This window comes from Neomonachus schauinslandi, chromosome 15 (assembly GCF_002201575.2).
Source record: "Neomonachus schauinslandi chromosome 15, ASM220157v2, whole genome shotgun sequence".
Lineage (NCBI taxonomy): Eukaryota > Metazoa > Chordata > Mammalia > Carnivora > Phocidae > Neomonachus > Neomonachus schauinslandi.
In genome coordinates, this window is record NC_058417.1 from 59154627 (window position 1) to 59172878 (window position 18252).

General features: G+C 65.7%; 2 protein-coding genes across 3 annotated transcripts in view; one reads left to right on the forward strand and one right to left on the reverse strand.

Annotated features, from left to right (window-relative positions):
- Positions 1-5780: 5780 nt before the first annotated feature.
- On the forward strand, positions 5781-15985 carry SLC16A3 (solute carrier family 16 member 3). 2 transcript variants are annotated; one of them, XM_044921856.1, is made up of 5 exons: positions 5781-5846; positions 12358-12605; positions 13062-13205; positions 13538-14296; positions 14933-15985. In XM_044921856.1, exons 2-5 carry the CDS (start codon positions 12383-12385, stop codon positions 15187-15189), a joined length of 1383 nt encoding a protein of 460 aa, XP_044777791.1. In that variant the 5' UTR covers positions 5781-5846; positions 12358-12382; the 3' UTR covers positions 15190-15985. The 2 variants fall into 2 exon arrangements, with proteins under 2 accessions (XP_044777791.1, XP_021536557.1); XM_021680882.2 differs by lacking the exon at positions 5781-5846 and adding an exon at positions 11330-11375.
- The window catches only part of CSNK1D (casein kinase 1 delta), a 33644-nt gene continuing 31262 nt past the window's right edge, over positions 15871-18252 (reverse strand). Inside the window, exon 9 of the mRNA XM_021680883.2 lies at positions 15871-16264. Within this exon, the coding sequence (XP_021536558.1) occupies positions 16175-16264 (90 nt within the window). The 3' untranslated portion in view covers positions 15871-16174. The remainder of the gene's footprint in view (positions 16265-18252) is intronic.

Below are 18252 nucleotides of genomic sequence, written 5' to 3' on the forward strand. Positions count from 1 at the left end.
GGGTTGAGCAGGGTCACAGAGGGAGTTCTGCTGGGGCCGAGAGGTGTGGGGTCCTGGGGAGCCTGAGCTCCAGTGTGTCTCGGGGTCGCCAGCACAAGGATGGTCTCGAGAGCCCTGAGAGTGGATGAGGCCACACCCCAGATGGCACGGACAGAGGAGGAGAGGGGTCAGGGGGCCTGGGAGAGCCCTCGGAGTTGCAGGGGGAGAGCCAGGCAGAGGACCCCTGCAGGCTGGGGCCGGAGAAGTGGCCGCTGCATTTGAGGGTTAGGTCTGGGGGCCTGACAGGGGTAGCATGAATTTGCCAGGAGCCCCCTGGGCAAGGTGCCCTAACGAAGTGAGGTTCTGTGCAGTGTCAGGCTCAGCCAACTTTCTGAGCTGTCTCTGGCCGGGGATGGGTGCCATGCCTTACCTGAAGGGCAGGTAGAGTTGTAGGCATGGGTGGCCACCCTCAGGCCACTGCCAGCCGAGGTCCTGGGGCCCCCAGCTTCTGCTGGGACTCGAGTCTCCCAGGCAGCTGAGGGTGCGCAGGGCCAGGCCGGGCCGCAGGAGGGGCCCGCACCCCCAGCCCTTCCGGGGTGGCGTCTGAGGTCCCTGCCTGGCTGTCCCACTGCTCCTTTGCAACAGCTCCATCAGCCAGGGAGCGGGGCAGACAGTGGCAGGCGAGGGAGAAGAGCACCAGTCACGCTCCACAGCCACTGCCTCTGCGCCTGGGGGCCCGGGAGGAAGGGCAGGACCTCGGGCAGCAGAGGCGTTGTCTGCTGGTGCTGGGACCCCAGGGACCAAGGCAGGTGGGACCTGGAGGGCCCAGGTCCAGGAGGACCCTGTGGGGGGGAGGGAGGCCAGAGGCTCCCACCGGTGGGAAGCAAGTAACAATCCCAATCCTAGTAATCCTAATTCATACGCCTCCCAAACTTGCCCCAGTCCCACCCCCAGGGCCCCACAGCTTGGGAAGGACAGAGTAGTAGAGCCCCTGTGGCCATCCATGGGGTGGAGGGCAGGAGTAGTGGAGCAAGGGGGAGGAAAAGCGTGCGAGGGGCAAGACCAGGGCCTGAGGGGCGGCAGGTGGGGGCAGGGAGAGCCCAAACGCTCGGGGCTGCTCCCTGTCCAGCCTCCAGGCCAAAAGGCTGAGCTGGGGGGCGGGGGCGGGGGCAGGAGGGAGGGCGGGACCTTTGTCGTCCAAGAGCAGTCGGGCGGGCTTCACCGCCCCACTCCCCACACAGGAGAGGGGTCCGGAGAGGTCTCAGGGTTGAATCCAGCCAGGCTCCACTTGGCTTTGCTTTCTGCCGCTTCCTTTCCCCAACTGGATCAGGTTCTCGGGCACATCTGCCCAGCTATCCCACTGACCTCGGGTTGTGAGTGTTCTGGCAGCAGTGCCAACCCCCACCCCAGACACCCCCAGCCCCCAGACACCTCCACCTACAGACACTCCCAATCCATAGACAGCCTCAATCCATAGACAGCCCCACCCACAGATACCCCCAACGTGCGATGACCCCAACCCGCAGATTCCTACCCACAGACACCCCCAACTCCCCAGACACCCCCATCCATAGAAACCCCCAACCTTCCCCAGGTACCCCAACCCCCCCAGACACCCCAAACCCCAGATACCTCCAATGTCCCTCCAGACACCCACAACTCCCCAGAAACCCCCACCCTCCCCCAGATACGCCCAGTCCAGATATCCCCAGCCCCACCCCCCAATAGACACCACCCAGCCACCATGCCCAACACCTGCCCTGGTGGGGACTGCAGGTGAGTCATGCCAGGCTGGGCTGGGATCTGGCCTCTGCAGCCTATTTCTGCCTCTGTTCACAGCTCGGGCGGCCAAGCGGCTAATGTGTTTATTTTTCTGGGAGCCTGAACAGATCCCAGGTAAAGGCCCTGGGGGAGGGAGGGGGTGGGAGGAAAGTGGTTAGAAACCCCTGGCCTAGGGGCGCCTGGGTGGCTCAGATGATTAAGCGTCTGCCTTTGGCTCAGGTCATGATCTCAGGGTCCTGGGATCGAGCCCCGCATGGGGCTCCCTGCTCAGTGGAGAGCCTGCTTCTCCCTCTCCCTCTGTCTGCCGCTCTGCCTACTTGTGTTCTCTCTGTTAAATAAATAAATAAAAATCTTTTAAAAAAAGAAAAAAGAGGGCGCCTGGGTGGCTCAGTTGGTTAAGCGACTGCCTTCGGCTCAGGTCATGATCCTGGAGTCCCGGGATCGAGTCCCACATGGGGCTTCCTGCTCAGCAGGGAGTCTGCTTCTCCCTCTGACCCTCCTCCCTCTCATGCTCTCTGTCTCTCATTGTCTCTCTCGCAAATAAATAAAATCTTAAAAAAAAAAAAATTTAAAAAAAAAAAAAAAAAAAAAAAAGAAAAAAGAAAAAAGAAACCCCCGGCCTTGGGCCAGCTGCCCTGGCTGGATGAGGGTCCTCTGCTCCCGCTGGCCTCATCTGCAAAGGTGGCCTCTCCACCCTGGAGTGGGTGAAGGTGTGGTAGGGAGTGAGCACCAGCTCCCTAAGGAGGGCAGGGGCCGTGGTCTGGCCTTCTTCACCTGCCCTGGCCGGTCCTGGCCCTGGTCCTGTCCATCCGGTGGGTGGCATGGCCTGGAGTCCAGTGGTGAGGTCCCAGGACTCAAGAATGGGAGATCTGCATGGCTCCATCAGCAACCTGGAGCCCTAGGTCTGGCCCCAGGTAGGAGCAGGAAGCCTGTCCTCCACCCTCTTCCCTGTGGCCACTGCCCTCAAAGTCTCTCCAGGTGTCCAGGGTCATTTCTGGAGAGAGAAGCAGAGCCTGGCAGAGCCTGGCACCTCTGTCTGGATGCACAGGGAAGATGGAGATGGGACGAGCCGCAGACGATGGGCTGAGCAGACAACCCTCCTCCGAGTCCATCTCCAGACCCAGTAGCTCTTGAGAAAGGCAGAGTGTATCCCCCGGGGGCTGCAGCTGGCTGGGCGGGGTCCTGGGGACAGCCCTGGAGGCCCCTCGGAGCACCCTGCGGGGCCTGACAGGATCCGAAGCTGTGACTTGCAACCATTCAAGGAATTGGGAGTCCAGGAGACAGAGAGGAGGGGTGTGGCTAACCGTGGGGGAAGGCAGGGCCAGGGCCAGATCAGGTCATCCGGAAGTGCCCCTCACCCAGGACAGGGCCATCCTGTGAAGCCACTCCCTCGCCAGGATGGCTACACCTCTCTAGGTCCTCCACTCCCTTCCGTTCAGAAAAGGGCAGCCTGGGCTCTGGGGCTGGCCCAGGGCCACTGGCGGGGAACGGGCATCGGGGCTGGGTCTGCGGTGGGTGCCCTTGGCCTTCTCTGCCCCTCCTGGAGAATTGCAGCTACTCCTGCCTGCAATGCACAGGGCACCATTTGAGCGGAATGAAGGGTCTAGGGGAAGCTCAGGGTAGGGGGCTCAGCCCAAACCTGAAGGTGCCGCGTGGGGCTGTGTGCAGGATGGAGCCTGGCCACCTGAGCCCCTCCCAGTGCTGGGCACCTTTGTTAAGGGACCGGCAGAGGCCTCAGAGGTGAGGCCAAGGGTTTCCGGTCTCAGAGGCTCCTGGCCCTCCCCTGCAGGGCTGGTCCGGATGAAGCCCTGGGGAGAGTCTTCCTCTGGCTGTCAGCCACTTGGCTTCCCACGAAGAACCATCTGCCCACACACCAGCAGTCATCACTCTGCCAGCCCCCATTCTGGTCTTCCACCCCACCCCCAGTCAAAGCCCTCTGCCCTGGAATGCTCTCCTGGGGCAGGGGAGGAGGCTGCAAAGCGGGTGTCGGACCAGCCTGCCCTCTGCCTCAGCTCTGGGTAGACAGGCAGGCTGGCCCCAGGACACACACCCACAGAAGACCATGCCTGAGGGGCTCTGAGTCTGGGGGACTGTCCTCTCCCTCCTCAGGGCTCCCGTAGAACCAGGTGTCCCTGGCTGACCGCCCCCAGCTCTCCTAGCTGGACCTGCGAGGCCCCTTCCCTCCTAGGGCCGCAAGGGCTGAATCCCAGGCACTCCCTCCAATCACTGGGGGAGGTGTGGGGTCCTCCCAGGTCTTGGAGCTCAGAGAAGACCGAGCTGTAGGCTTAGGTAGACTGGGAGAGAACAGGAAGACCCCAGCCATCCCCGCCTGCCTTTCCTTGTTGGCCACTCTGTGCTCTTCGGTCTTGGGGAGGGGGCAGGGGTTGGGGGTCAGGGGCTGAGGGCTGCACAGCTCCTACCCAAGAGGAATCTTGAGTCTCCAGGGTGGGGTGCAATAGCCCCCAAGTTCCGTGAAGATGGGAGGCATCTGGGTGGCGGTAAGAGGGATAAGAGGTGCCTGAGCTGGGCAGGGTGTGTGTCTAAATAACCGGAGGCAGGGGAGGACGGTGCTCCAACCCTCCAGAGGCTGGAAGTACCACCACAGGTGCGGGGACTCCTTTCTGCAGCCGCACCCTGCCCCAAGCACCCTGAGGCCTCACCACCCCCTCTGATGCCCTCCCACACTAGGGTACCCCCACCTCCAGCCTGTGGGTTGAACATCGGCTGGTGTAGGCAAATGGGGGGTACTCCTGAGGCTGGGCTGGATTGTGAGACCCTGTGGGCATCTGCTTCCCCCCCGTCAAGTGCCCCTACAGATACCCAGGATCCAGGCCTTCATCCGGAAGCCCTAGGACCGACCCTGTGCCAGAGCTGGAGACTTGGGCTCTGTTCAGCTTTTTCTTACAGGGCGATTTCTTTAGCATTTTTGGGGTGAGGGTGGTCAGGCCCCAAGCAGGGGAGGGGCAGACCCAGCCCAGCCTCTGTGAGTGCCAGGCCTCTTTTCACAGGGGACATGTCGGGCGTGGTCTCTCAGCATCCCAAAGAGAAAGCAGAAGGCCCTGGTGGACTTGGCATCTCAGGAGGGGCAGTCAGATGGTGGACTCAGCCAGGAGGCCAACACTGTCACTCTGCCCACTCCCCTTTACCCTGGAGGGGCACCCCTTTACCCTCCACTGATGCTCTCTGCCCTCCCACCCCATGAGCACAGAGTCGCCAATGTCTCAGCCTCCTGTAGTCCCAGGAGACTTGGAGCGTCATTTCAAAGTCGGCTGGGTGGAAAGTGTTCCTGTGGTCCCGGCTGGGCGGCTGCCACCAACGGCCACATTCCCTGGCACATCCTCAAACTTGAGCCGGCTCTTTCCATGAGACACATGAGAAAATGGGGCTTGAAGCACCTTACTTGGGACCCGCTGGGATCCGCCCTCCCCCGTGGGCGAGCGCCGGCGGGTGTGGGGATGGGGAGCGCCCCGGGACTGGCGACCCACCCCACCGCGGCCGGGTTCTGGGCGCCTGAGGGGAGGGGCACCGCCTTTATCTGGCCTCGCAGGGCGCGGAGCCACATGGGGAAACGGAAGTTCAGAGAGGTTGACTGCCTTGTCCACGATCCCTCCGGCAGCGCGGGGGGGCCCGGCCCACTCCCCAGCCTGGGAGGAAGCCGAGGCTTGGATGGGGCGGAGATTCCAGGGGGGCCTGGGGAGGGAGGCCTGAGCGCCCCAGAGCGGAGCGGGGAGGTGGGAGCCCCACAGGGTCGGGGGTGCAGCCCCGGGGCGGGGGCGAGACCTGGGGGCCGGCCCGGGCGCGCGGGGGGAGCGGGAGAGGCCGGGCGAGAGGGCGCACCTCCCTCCCCGGCCCGGGTCCGCGCGGGGGGGTGAGGGTGGGCGTTGGGGTCCCTCCGCCCCGCGAGGGCTCGGGCGCCGTCGGGAGCTCCGGGCGCCCCTCCCGCGCGGCGCGGGGTCCGGGCGGGGCGGGCAGGGGCGGCGCCAGGCGGCCGTGACGCGCGGGGGACGTGCGGCGCGAGCGGCCGGAGCTCCGAGTCCCCCCGGCAGCCAGGCGGACAGAGGCGCGCGGCGGCCGAGCGGCGGCAGGTAGGCGCGGCGCGGATGCTCGGCGGGGCGGGCTCGGGACCCTCGGCCGAGCCCGCCCTCCCGCCCCCAGCCCCTTCCCCATCCCGGCCTCGGGCGCCCCGTCCCCGCGGCGGCCACCACCGAGGGGTTCCGGGGAGCCAGCCGCGCCCCGGCCCCGCCCTCGGACCCGGCCCCCGTGCGCCCCTGTGCCTTCAGGGGCTGGGCCCCGGCCAGGAGGCGGATGCGCGGGGCAGCCGAGCCGGGTCGCGGGCGTGAAGAGCTCTGCTCGGCGGCGGACGGTATTTGATGGGGCTGCTGCCTGGCCGGGCTCCTTCCTCCCGAGGGCGCGGGGTGCACGTGCGCTCCCGGCGTGGCGCTGGGCGGTGGTGGTGTCTTGGCCCGCGGGCCTCTGTCTCCCTCACCTCCTCCCGCTTCTCGCCGCCCCACACCCGCCCTCGGGCGACGGCTCCCAGCCCAGGCCCGGGGCAGAGAGGTAGGGGGCTCCCTCTGAATCAGGCTGGACGCCCTGGTTCGTCTCAACCCCTCCTCCCCCCGCCAGGCCCCTAGCCCATGGGAAACCAGGCGGGGCCTCAGTTTACTTACCTGGAAAGTGGGTTGACCATATACCTTCCTGGTTGCTGGATGAGGCCAGTAGCCGGCAGGCTGTGAGCGGAGGGGAAGCAGTCAGGTCATGGCCACTGGGGGTGCCTGGCATCTAGGTGAGGGACAGAGGGGTAGCCCAGAGGCACTGAGCTGCACATCCGAAGTGCACACTGGGTGTGAGGGGCAGAGCGTGCCATCACTCTGTGGGTGGGCAGTGTGATTGGGCAGCGGCCCCTCTGGCAGGAGGCTTGCCCCGAAGGGCTCTGAGGGCACGGGTGGCAGTGCTCAGGCAGGTGTGGAGCCTCCTGCCCGGGGGCGTGTGGTGTGCGCTGAGCCCGGGCTGGGCCATGGGAGGCCTGGTCCCAGGGCAGGCTCTGTAGCGACTTGCTGTGACCTTGGGCAGGGCCTGGTACTCGGGAGACAACCTGGCTCTGCCGGACTCCAGCTAGGACCTCAGTGTGGAGGGGCAGCAACAGAGGGGGGTTCGTGCTCTCCAGGACAGTAGCCAGGGAGTGTGTGTAAAGGGGGGCCTGTGCGGTCCCCTGGGCCAGGCCCTACTTGCTCCAGGGAGGGTCCCGGCAGTGACCTGGCCAGCGTAAAGGAGAAGGGCCAGTGCCACTCCAAGGTTGGGAGTCCAGTAGGGTGAGGACTGCCTCACAGAGCAACCAGCCCATCGGAGGCACCGCCGGTGGGCCAGGAGTGGAGAGGCTTGGGACTCCGCACAGTGCCGCCGGGCAGGTACAGACCTTCTGGCCCCATCCGCGAAATGGGCGGTGCGGGGAAGCCTTCCTGCAGACGCGAGTTCTCAGTCAACGTTCCCAGCCCGAGCTGGTGCCCACATGGCCGGGCCCCGGCGGAGGGAAAATGAGGTCGGTCCCGCCCTGGGGGGCCGCGGGAGGGGCCACAGGATCTCCTTCGGCGACACGGGCGTCCACTAGCGCCCAGGGCCGTTCCGGAGCTCCCTGACCCCAGCGGCCCGCGCGCCGGGCCTATACGGTAACAGACGGGGCGAGCGCCTACTCCAGGCAATACGGTGGCGGCTCCTCCATTGGCGCGGTCACGTCGCCCACGTCCCTCGGCCAAGCCGAGCGCGCTGGGCCGGGGCGGGCGGAGCTTGCTCCCTTCCCACATCCCTCCCCGTCTCTACCGCCCCAGCCCCATCAGGCCCACCGGGGTGGTGGTGGGAGGGGCCCTTCCTGGCGAGCGGGCTTGCTGATGCAGAGGCCCCTCCTGGCCTTGGCCTTAGCGAGTCGAGGGGTGGGACGAGGTGGCCATGTGATGGGCAGGGTCCAGGGCTGGAGGGGGTTGCCCGGGGCCTGCTCCAGCCCCTACTGCTCCCTGGCCCCTTTGGGCCTTCTAGAGGAGGGTGCCCTGACCGGCAAGCCCGCAGCTGCCCACAGGGCCGCCCACAGGGCCCATGGCCCCCTCCTCGTCACCTGGGGCTGCCCCAGTGCAGCGTCCAGTCTGACGCATGAAGCCAGCATTTTTGCTCCACTGGCCTCTGCAAGAAGATGTGAGCCCACCCGAGAGCCCTGAGGGCACTAGACATGCCCTGGGGGGCTTCGTGGTCAGTGGAAGTGGGGCGGAGGGCCCAGGCTGGGCTTGACAGGCCTGGATCATGCCTGGGGCAGTGCCCAAGGCCCACCTCCTTCCAGCCCCAGCTCTGCGCCGGGCGGGGGGCGGCATCTGGGGTCCTGCACAGGCCCTGGGAAGGGAACAAGCCCGCTGACCAGTGGTGCTTTCTGAGCCCTGGGCAGGCAAAGACATCCGATAGGGTGGTACCTGTTTGCGCAACGGGGCAGTGGGGAAAGGAAGCAAGGGGGCCTGGGGGGCCCTTCCTCCCCCAGAAGGCATGGCACTCCTATGTCCATCCACCACCCCCTTATGCTCCAGGGACCTTGGTGCTCAAACGAAGCCAGGTGCTAGCCACAATGGGGCTGTTTCTTTGGTGCCCAGGCATGTCTCCCAGGCCTCCTGGTGCAGGAAGAGTCCAGGAAGGAATGCAATTGCCCCTTCATGCCCCGCCCACCTGGAGCTGGTCTCCAAGGACTGGAAGTCTGCTTAGGTAACTGGCCAGTCTCCTCAGAAGGGGAACCTGCAGAGCACCTGGGATAGGCCACAGGCTCTAGAGTCGGAGGTCACCACACTGAACCTAGGGGACATGGCCTGCCCTGGAACCTGACAGGCCAGAGACCCGGGATCCAAGGTGGGTGCGAGGACCTCTGGCACAGAGGTCTAATGGGGAGCATGCCAGAGTGCACTGGGGACGGCAGTGGGTCTACAGCCTGGAGTGAAGCCGCGGGAGGGGTTCTGGAAATGGGTGAAGCCAAGAAGATGTGGGGCTGGCCAAGGCCAGGGCTGTGAGGGGTCAGGTTGTTTGTGTGAGTTCTGCACTAGACCTCCGGGTGGAGATGCAGCGGGTGGGGCAGGGCATTTCAAAACCCGGTTGAGTAGAGTAGGCAGAGAAAGGGGACACTGGGGAGGGGGTGATGCTGGAGAACAGGCCTGGCAGGAGGCCAGGCTGGCTCAGGGTCTGGGGTCTGGACCTGACCCCAGCTGGGGTTCAGCCAGCCAGTGGACCGCTGAGGGAGAAGCTAGCAGAAGCCCTTGATTTGGGAGAGCACGAGGGCCCCTCCAATGTGTGGTCCGCTGCAGGGGGCGTTCCCAGGGATCCCCGTGCACATGCCTCCTTGGGTCCACCTCTGCTCAGCTCCAGCTGCCTGGGGCGGTGGGACCTTTTTGGGAAGTGGTGGGGGGGCAGCTCCCGGGCCTCACCTGACTCACAAGCGGGCACACACACACCCCACCAGGGAGATCGGCTTTCTGAGGCCCAGAGGGCGGGTTATTTCTGGGCTGGGGACGTGGTTCGCATGCTTCCCAGGGAGGGTGAATGTCATCACAAGGCCAGCTGGCTGGTGCGTACCCACAGACGTGCTGCCACCACCTCCCCCTGCACTGCAGCGAGGGCCCCCAACACCCCCAGAGGGGGCCACGCCTCCCATCTTGGCTCTAGAGGGCCGGTGGCAGGGCTGTCCTGAGAACATCCGCCAGTCTGGGCCTCTGCTGGCCTTCCTCCCCCAGGGCGAGCTGGGCTGACAAGGCCATTTTGCTCTTGGAAATCCCAGCCCCCTTTCTACGTCCCCCCGCCCCCCCCCATTTGCAAAGCCCTCCTGGGCGAAACCCTTTTGCTCCAAACCTAGAGGCCCCACCCATTCCCTTCCCTTCCTGAGAAACCTCACTGAGGACGGGCTGGTGTGGGCAACGGGGAGGGTTTTAGCCTGGCTGGCACCCCAGGCTGGGGGTTAGCTGCGAGGCAAGTGTCTGAAGAGCCTCTGGGGCCTCTAGGGTGGGTGGGAGCTAGGCCGTGGCACCTACTTCTCTACCCCTCACCCTCCTGGGTGCTGGCTCGGAGGACGCCCTGGGTCGCACGGGTGGCCAGCATCTGTCTCCTGAAGACCAGGGCAGCTTCTGGGCGGGGGGGTCCAGCCCTGGCGAGCAGCAGATGAGCAGAGAACGGGGCATCAGAGGCTGGGGGCTCCCATTCCTCTGGTGCCGGCTGTGGCTGGTGCAGCCAAGGACGTCTCAGCGGGGGCCCCGGGTTCTTCCGTGACCCTGGGGTTACAGAGCTGAGCTGCTGCTAATGTTTGGTTTCAGACACACTTCCTGCTTTGGCTACTTTATTTTTTAAAAAATGAGTAAACGTCTATAAACCCACAACCCGAGACAACTAGCCCCTCGGGGCCCCCACGGCCACCTTTGAAGCTTGACACTAACGAGGGTAAGGGATACCTCTGCTTGGTGTCCACACCCCGTGTGTTTTGGCTGTGGGATGGCGCTCGCCCCCCTGTCCCGTCCCAGCCTCGGGCACATGGCTGCAGTCTGATGCAGGGATCTGGAGGACAGAACCCGGGGGTGAGGCCAGACTATCCAGGCAGAGTCCAGTCCCGGGTTCCAGGGATGCCTTAGATGCAGAAATGGGCCACCTGGGGGGGCTGTGGGCATGTCTGCAGGAGGACCAAGGCTTCCTTGGTCTGGGTGCCCCCGTGAACCTCTCAGCTGTGCCCCCCGGGGGCTGCGCAGCCTTTGGCCTCAGTAACACCCTGCATCTTGCTCTCCGGTCCGCGAGCCTTCTGAGCACTCGGGAGAGCCAGTGGAAGTGGGGGGGCGGTGCCAAAGGGCATGGGGTCTGAGAGTCCAGGGAGAGGAGAGCTTGTCTCCTGGGTTTCCCAGACGCGGTGCCCGTGAAGCCTGGCCCGGCGGGGGGTGGGGGCCGGGGCCGCTCTCTGCTCCAGTGGGCCGTGTCGGCCTGGCGGCCAGCTGGCTCCTGGGGACCCGTCATCTAACGGAGGTTCTCTTCGACAGCAGCTGCTGCCTGGAATCACCCAGACACCCCGCACACAGACCCCCCCCCCCCCCCGCCCCGGGCAACAGAGTCAGGTGTGCGGCACCTGTGGCTGCGATGCTGGGGGCAGGGGCAGGGTGGAGGCTGGGGGGGTTACTCTCCGCACTCCTCCTCCCCCTCCGTGACCCTGCACTCCCAGGGGCCGGGCGCTGAGGCCCTTGTCCTCACTCCAAAGTCCTGCCCCAGGTTCTAAGCCTCGCACACAGAAAATGGGCCGCCCAGGGGGCTTGGCAAGGTCAAGGATGATGTCGGAAAGGGGACGGGGGGTGGAGCCAGGTGGCTGGCACTGGGGCCGTGCAGTCTCCTGGTTGGGACGTTCCTGGACATCCGGGTAGGTGGAGCGTTTACACCACAGAACTGGCAAATGCTCCCCATTGGGACTTCTTTCCCCCAGAGCTGGTCTTTCGCACACGGCCGGTGGGGAGCGGCCAGGCTGTGGCGGGCAGCGGAGCGGGCTGGACCCAACAGGCCCAGGCCCCGGGGGCTGCCCTCCCTTCCCCACACCTGCGCTGAGGCGGCCCTCTTCTGGAAACAGCCTCTGTCCGGTGAGCTGGGGGGACCAGCCACCAGTCTCATCTCTGGGATCAGGGGATTTCCGGTGCTAGGATCAGGTGGAGGCGAGGGATGAAGAGGGGAGGGTGGGGTCTCCAGCTGGACGTCTGGTCCCAGCGTTCCAAGTTACGGTGCCTCAACGGGGCTAAGCTGTGGCTTGGGCAGGAAGTGGGCCCGGGGCTGCTGGGGGGTTCCCGGCCGACAGTGGGCGCAGGCAGCACCCTCCTCGCCTTAGCAGCCTGGTCTGCGCCAGCGGGCTGCACGGAAGCCGCACCCCTGCCCACCTATCCCTTCATTCAGCCCTGCTGCCTGCCTGGGGTCTCCCCTTCCTTGATCTGCAGAGACCCCCCCCCCCCCCCCCCCCCCCCCCCCGGAAGTGCTGCGGCCTGTGGATAACTGGGAGGGAGGAGTCCCTCCTTTGCCAGAGGGCACGGGGGCGTCCTCTGCGGTAAGGACTGTCCGCCCCCCGACTCCGGCCTGCCCGCGCCGCTCCCTCAGGGGGCAGCGTGACAGAGGACAGAATCAGGAGCCCCGCTCCCCTGGGGGTGGGAGAGCACGGCTGGCCACAGCTAGATTAGGCCCCCCAGGGACACCACCCCAGGTGGGGCCCCAGGCCCCCTCTCACAGGACCTGCCCACAGTGGACGGAAAGTGCAGCCTGTTCCCCACACGGGGTCAGGCGGGAGGATGGGCTCGGCTGGGCTGATGGCCCTGCTGGGGTCTGTCCTCCTCGGGAAGTAACCTGAGACCGTGCTGAGCCCAAAAAAGCCACTGCCCTTTAGAGCCAGCCGGGTGGGAGCAGGCCAGGCCTGAGCGGGGGCAGGAGGAAAGGCTGCAGCTGCCCGTCAGCCCAGAGGCTCCTTCCCTGCGCCCGAGGCAGGTGAGGGCCAGAGGCGGGGCTGTCAGGTAGCTCGGGCAGCAGGGCCCTGCTGTGGCCGAGGCCAGACAACTGAGTCAGCTTGACTTCCTTCCTCAGGGACGCACAACCCGCCCTCCTGGCCATGGGTGGTGCCGTGGTTGACGAGGGCCCCACAGGCATCAAGGCCCCCGATGGGGGCTGGGGCTGGGCCGTTCTCTTTGGCTGCTTCGTCATCACGGGCTTCTCCTACGCCTTCCCCAAGGCGGTCAGCGTCTTCTTCAAGGAGCTCATGCGTGAGTTTGGGATCGGTTACAGCGACACAGCCTGGATCTCCTCCATCCTGCTGGCCATGTTGTACGGGACAGGTACGGGGCTGTCACGCCCGGTGGTCACTTCTGGAGTTCGCCAAGGGCAGCTCTGGTTAAGAGCTTCACACGCCAGCAAAAAGGCCTGGGGTGGGGGATTGGCAGGAGCAGCCAGTGTCTGCAGCCCGGGTTCCGGAAAGGGGACGGGGGGTGGGGCCCGGCCGGGGGCGGGGCAGGCTGTGGCACGCTGGCCCCTGCAGGGGAGCTCTGGAGGGGCTCCTGACCGAAAGCCGTGGCTCCCCACAGGGCCAAACCGGGCACAGGCTGAGTCCGTGCAGGACATTTCGCTGGGAACCATGCTTTGCTCAGGAAGGCGTCTGAGTGTGACTCTCGCACCCTGGGCTCCTGGTGTGTCTGCTGAGCAGGGGCGGGGGCGTCAGGGGAGGGCGGGGCCAGCCCTGGCCCGGCTGCCAGGCCAGGTCTCTGGGCCCAACCCTGTGCCCCCGCCCCCCACAGGCCCACTCTGCAGCGTGTGCGTGAACCGCTTTGGCTGCCGGCCCGTCATGCTCGCGGGTGGCCTCCTGGCGTCCCTGGGCATGGTGGCTGCGTCCTTCTGCAGAAGCATCATCCAGCTCTACCTCACCACTGGGGTCATTACCGGTGAGTGGGGCCCGGCCGGGGGCGGGGCAGGCCGTGGCACACTGGCCCCTCTGTGGCCGGGTGCGATGGCTCAGGTGGCTGGACACTGGGGCACTGTACCCAGAGCAGGGCCTCTCAGGAGCGGGCAGCTGCCCTGGCATCAGTCTGTCCCCTGCTCCCCACTGGTCTCTCCTCGCATGTCAGTTGGGGACAGGGGCTTTGGACACACACTGGGTCCCCTCACATGGACACCTGCAGACCCTCACCTAGAACTTCAGGGTGGAAAACGGGGCACAGGGACGAGGGGCCGGGCAGGCTGGCATGATGCCTCACCCGCCTGGCCCCTCCCGCAGGCTTGGGTTTGGCGCTCAACTTCCAGCCGTCACTCATCATGCTCAACCGCTACTTCAACAAGAGGCGCCCCATGGCCAACGGGCTGGCAGCCGCGGGCAGCCCTGTCTTCCTGTGCACCCTGTCCCCACTGGGGCAGCTGCTGCAGGACCACTATGGCTGGCGGGGCGGCTTCCTCATCCTGGGGGGCCTCCTGCTCAACTGCTGCGTGTGCGCTGCGCTCATGAGGCCCCTGGAGGCGCCCAGGCTGGGTTCGGGGCCTGCGCCCCAGCGGCCATCCCATCGGCTGCTGGACCTGAGTGTCTTCAGGGACCGTGGCTTTGTCATCTACGCCGTGGCCGCCTCCATCATGGTGCTGGGGCTCTTTGTGCCCCCTGTGTTTGTGGTGAGCTACGCCAAGGACCTGGGTGTGCCCGACACCCAGGCTGCCTTCCTGCTCACCGTGCTGGGCTTCGTCGACATCTTTGCCCGGCCCACTGCCGGCTTCATCACAGGCCTTAAGAAGGTGCGGCCCTACTCCGTCTACCTCTTCAGCTTCTCCATGTTCTTCAATGGCTTCACTGACCTCACGGGGTCCACGGCCAGCGACTATGGAGGCCTGGTGGTCTTCTGCATCTTCTTCGGCATCTCTTACGGCATGGTGGGGGCCTTGCAGTTCGAGGTGCTCATGGCTATTGTGGGCACCCAGAAGTTCTCCAGTGCCATTGGCCTCGTGCTGCTGCTGGAGGCCATCGCCGTGCTCATTGGGCCCCCATCGGGAGGTGAGTGGTGGGACGCAGCAGGGAGCAAGCCTTCTTGGGGGAGGGCGCCCACCGCGGGAGGGCTCTTAGCTGCGGGGACCCCTGCCCAGGTGACCAGCAGGTGTCAGGAGTGAACACCGGCCACACGCACCTCCTGGGCCAAAGGCTGGCATGCGCGTGAATCCTGAGGGCGCTACCATCCCCGCATGTGGGCCAGCTCAGAACCGCGCTGGGGGTCAGCTTCGGTTATGCTGGGCCTTTGCTCTTCTCTGTGAAGGCTGAGAAAATCCTGGGGTGTGGGCTAGGCGGGGAGCCTGGCCTGGGTCTCTCCAGCTGTCTCTCTAGGCGCCCCCCACGGGACCCCGCGAGCAGCTGGGCTGTGTTTCGTGGTCCTGGGGCCCAGGCAGTTCCTGTGGGGGCCGTGGGTGAAGAGGCCTCCCGTGACAGGCTGTGTGGTCAGGTTACCTCCGGGCGCCTGCCTCCTGCACCTGCTCGGCTCCAGCCCTCCTCCAAGCCTCCCGGTCCGTGCTGCCTGGGGGGGCGGGGAGGCTGGGACAGGGTGCCCCCGGGCTGTCCCCAACAGCACAGTGGCGCACAAGTAGCCAGTGACCGTGCGGGTGACCTTCAGCCCGGGCTGACGCTGTAACCCCTTTGCAGGCAAGCTCCTGGATGCGACGCACGTCTACCAGTACGTGTTTGTCCTGGCAGGGGCCGAGGTGCTGGCCTCCTCCCTCGTGCTGGTGCTGGGCAACTTCTTCTGCATTAGGAAGAGGCCCGAGGCGGCCGTGGAGGAAGAGGAGCACCACAAGCCCCCCGCGGACATGAGGGTGGACTCTCGGGAGGTGGAGCACTTCCTGAAAGCAGAGCCCGAGAAAAACGGGGAGGTCGTTCACACCCCAGAAACAAGCGTCTGAGCCCAGGAGGCCAGCGGGGGTGATGGAACCGGACAGAGACTTCAACGCTCATGTTTATTTCACAAACAGGACTAGCTTGGCCGTCCGTGTTTCTCCGGGGAGGTGGTGGGCTGGGAACCATGTCATGCCAAACTGGTGAAGCCCAGCCGCGAGGTTACGAGCCGTCTGCACCAGGGAACCAGCCTGCTGACCCCGGAGCAGCCCGGTGCCCACCGCTGAGCTCAGGGACCTAGAAACCCACGCTTCAGAGACAATACGGCGGGCATCAGAGGGCGAGGCTGGGGAGAGCCGGCTGAGCAGCACGGTCTCGGGAAGGGGCCTCCCCGCGTGGCTGGCTGCGCCCCATCCTGCCCTGTCTCCACCACGGCGCCCCAGCCCGCCCCTTGCGGGGTGCCTGGGGAACCAAACTCCCTTCACCTCTGAAGGTCTGAAGTAAACCTGCGTGTGGGAGGAGCCACCTTGGAAGGAACGTCTTCAAGGAGCTAGGGTGTTTTTCTACATGGGGTAGGGGTCTGTTCACTCCAAATTCCTTTTCTCAACAATCTGGTTTTTACAGAGTGGCTCTGGCCCTCGTCAGCCGGGTCAGCTTTCTAAGCTGCTGGTTCTGAACCCTGCCCTGCTGGAGCCCAGACGGCTCAGCGTCCACACACGGCCCCAGTGGCTGGCAGGGAACGGGGCCGTGCTGCAGGGGTGTGGCCGTGCTCGGGAGCCCCCTACAAGGCATGTGCACTTAAGCTGAGACATACGTGTGATTCTAGTTCACTGCGTGTGTGTTTAAAGAAAATGATCTTCCTGCCTTCCATTTATTCACCCCTCGATTGGCGGATCGTGGCCCTACGCGGTCAGTGCCCAGGGTGGGCATCTGCTCCCGTCCTCCTTGTCCAGCCCTGCTTGGCCTCGCCCCGAGTACCTCACACCCACCTGCCCTCGTGGCCAGTGGTGGCCTGTGTGGCTGGGAGCCCGGTCAGAGGCCGCTGGGGCCGCCTCAGTAGGTGGTGCGTCGCGGGCGCTGGGGACGGCAGCGGGCACCCTGGCGGGCCGCGTGCAGCCGGAGAGATGCCACGTCCCTGCTCCTCTGCAATGAAAAGCAAGTGAAAGCTCACATCTTGTCCCTCCCAGAGATGTCACCCCCGAGGGGGCTGCTGCTCTCCCGCCTCTACCTGCCCTCAAGCTGTGCAGAGGAACCAGGCATCCGCCTGCAGCGCTGGCCCGTAGCCCCGGGCGCCCCCCGACGCCCTTCCTGGTCTGCCTGGACCCCCTGCTGGGGGCCTGGGCTGTGGTGGTGCTGGCAGCTGCATGGGTCGAGGCATAGCCCTTGCAGGGCCCTTCTCTGCCGTATGAGCTCCACCTGGCTCCCGGCCCTCACACTGCACTGTCCCCGACCCTCGCCCTCCTAGCTTCCCTGCTGCCAGCCAGGAGCAACACAAGTGTGCGTCCCCGCCGGTCTCCGAACCTGTCCCCAAAGGCCTGGCCCAGCATGAGGACCAGTCCTGCTCTGGGGACACTTAGTATCAAGCCATTCTGAGCCGGTCAGCATGTCAGCGTTGCTCCAATCGAGGCAAGATGCACAGCTGGCCCAGGGGCTGGGGTCCACGTAAGCACACATGCACGTGCTGCAGGGTGAGCAAGAGTCCTGCCACCCTCCCTTGGCCTTAGGAACACGGGTCCGTCTGTCCCTTAGCTGGCACCTCGGTGGACATGCTAGGTGGACCCAAGGCCCCCTGCCCACCACATTATCAACAACACCTCCGCCCCAGACTGGAGGCTGGGGTTCGAGGCCCAAGGGTGAGCAGGCGGTCTTGCCTGCCTAGGTTTGGTTCCAGATGTTTCCGGCTGGGCCTGACATAGGAGAAATGGAACCTGCTGTCCTCAGGAAGCTGTGGCTACTATGGCTGAGGCCTCCTCCCTCACAGGAGTCCCGGAGAGCAGTCAGCGCTCGGGGGGCCATGGATGGGGCAGTTCCTCACCCTCCAGATGTCTGTGCCCAAGGAGGCTCACGGCCTGCGCCCTTGAAGCCCACCCTCCCGCCAAGTGATGCGGATGCCTGTGCTGAGCCCCCTCCGGCGGGCACGCACACATCACCCAAACCACCCCGAGCCGTTGGCCCTAGCCTGGTCAGACCTGGGGGCACCTGCTACACACACGTGGGCCCCAAACCGGGGGTGCCCAGGGGATCTGCCAGTGATGCTTCGGAAGGCCGCTGCCCAGGACCTGCAGCAGCCCACTAGTGGGGGTCGTGAAGGGCTGTCCAGCCCTTCCCAGCATCCAAATCACGGCCTTGAGGACGCAGACCCTGGCGGACACTCTCCTGGGACCTCAGACACAGCAGCAGGGAGGGCGCTGCTTCCAGAGGGCCCGCCAGACGGAGCTAGGAGCAGGACAAAAAGCAGGGTGTAGGGGTTCCAGAAGGGGTCCAAACAGCCCTCTGGGCGGGGGCGAGGCCTGGAGGGGCGGGAGCTGGAGGCGGACTGGACAGTGCATACTGCTGAGCACAGAGCCCGCCATCTGGCCCTGGGGCTGGGCCCTGCATCAGGAAGGTGGGGGGCAGCCAGCACGCGTCTCCTAGCACCGAGGGACCAAGAGCGGGACAGGCGGGCCCTGGGCAGAAGGCAGTGCGGTGGTCCCCGTCCTGCCTGCAGCCCCCTCCCGGCAGAACAGGGGAGGGCAGCTTGGGGCTCGTGTCACTGGTGCTCTGGCTGGGTGCAAGGGTTGGCAGCTGGGGTGAGCAGCAAGGAGACTGCATGTTGCCTTCCCAATGCGGGCAGCTAAGCAAGAAGGGCTGAAGGCCAAGGAAGAGCCCAGCCCTGTTCCAGAGCCTCAGAGCCCACTGGGCTCAGCCAGTGGCAGGAAGGGGAGGGCCTGAGCCCAAGGGCAGGGACTCAGGGCCCGCACCCTCCAGGACGCCCCCAGGCACCGAGCGCCGGCCCCACACCCTCTTGTTCAGGAGGGTCTGAGGCCCCTGGGGGCTTCAACAGCTCAAGTAGGAGGGGGAAGCCAAGGCCACGAGTACAACAAAGGGATGAACCCACCCGGGGGCCACGGAGCTAGAGTGGGGGGTGAGGA

Coding starts and splice junctions, on each gene's coding strand:
- SLC16A3 (XM_044921856.1), top strand. CDS start 12,383: ATGGGTGGTGCCGTGGTTGACGAGGGCCCCACAGGCATCAAGGCCCCC. Junction 12,606..13,061: donor GGCCATGTTGTACGGGACAG/GTACGGGGCTGT, acceptor CGCCCCCCACAG/GCCCACTCTGCAGCGTGTGC. Junction 13,206..13,537: donor CACCACTGGGGTCATTACCG/GTGAGTGGGGCC, acceptor CCCCTCCCGCAG/GCTTGGGTTTGGCGCTCAAC.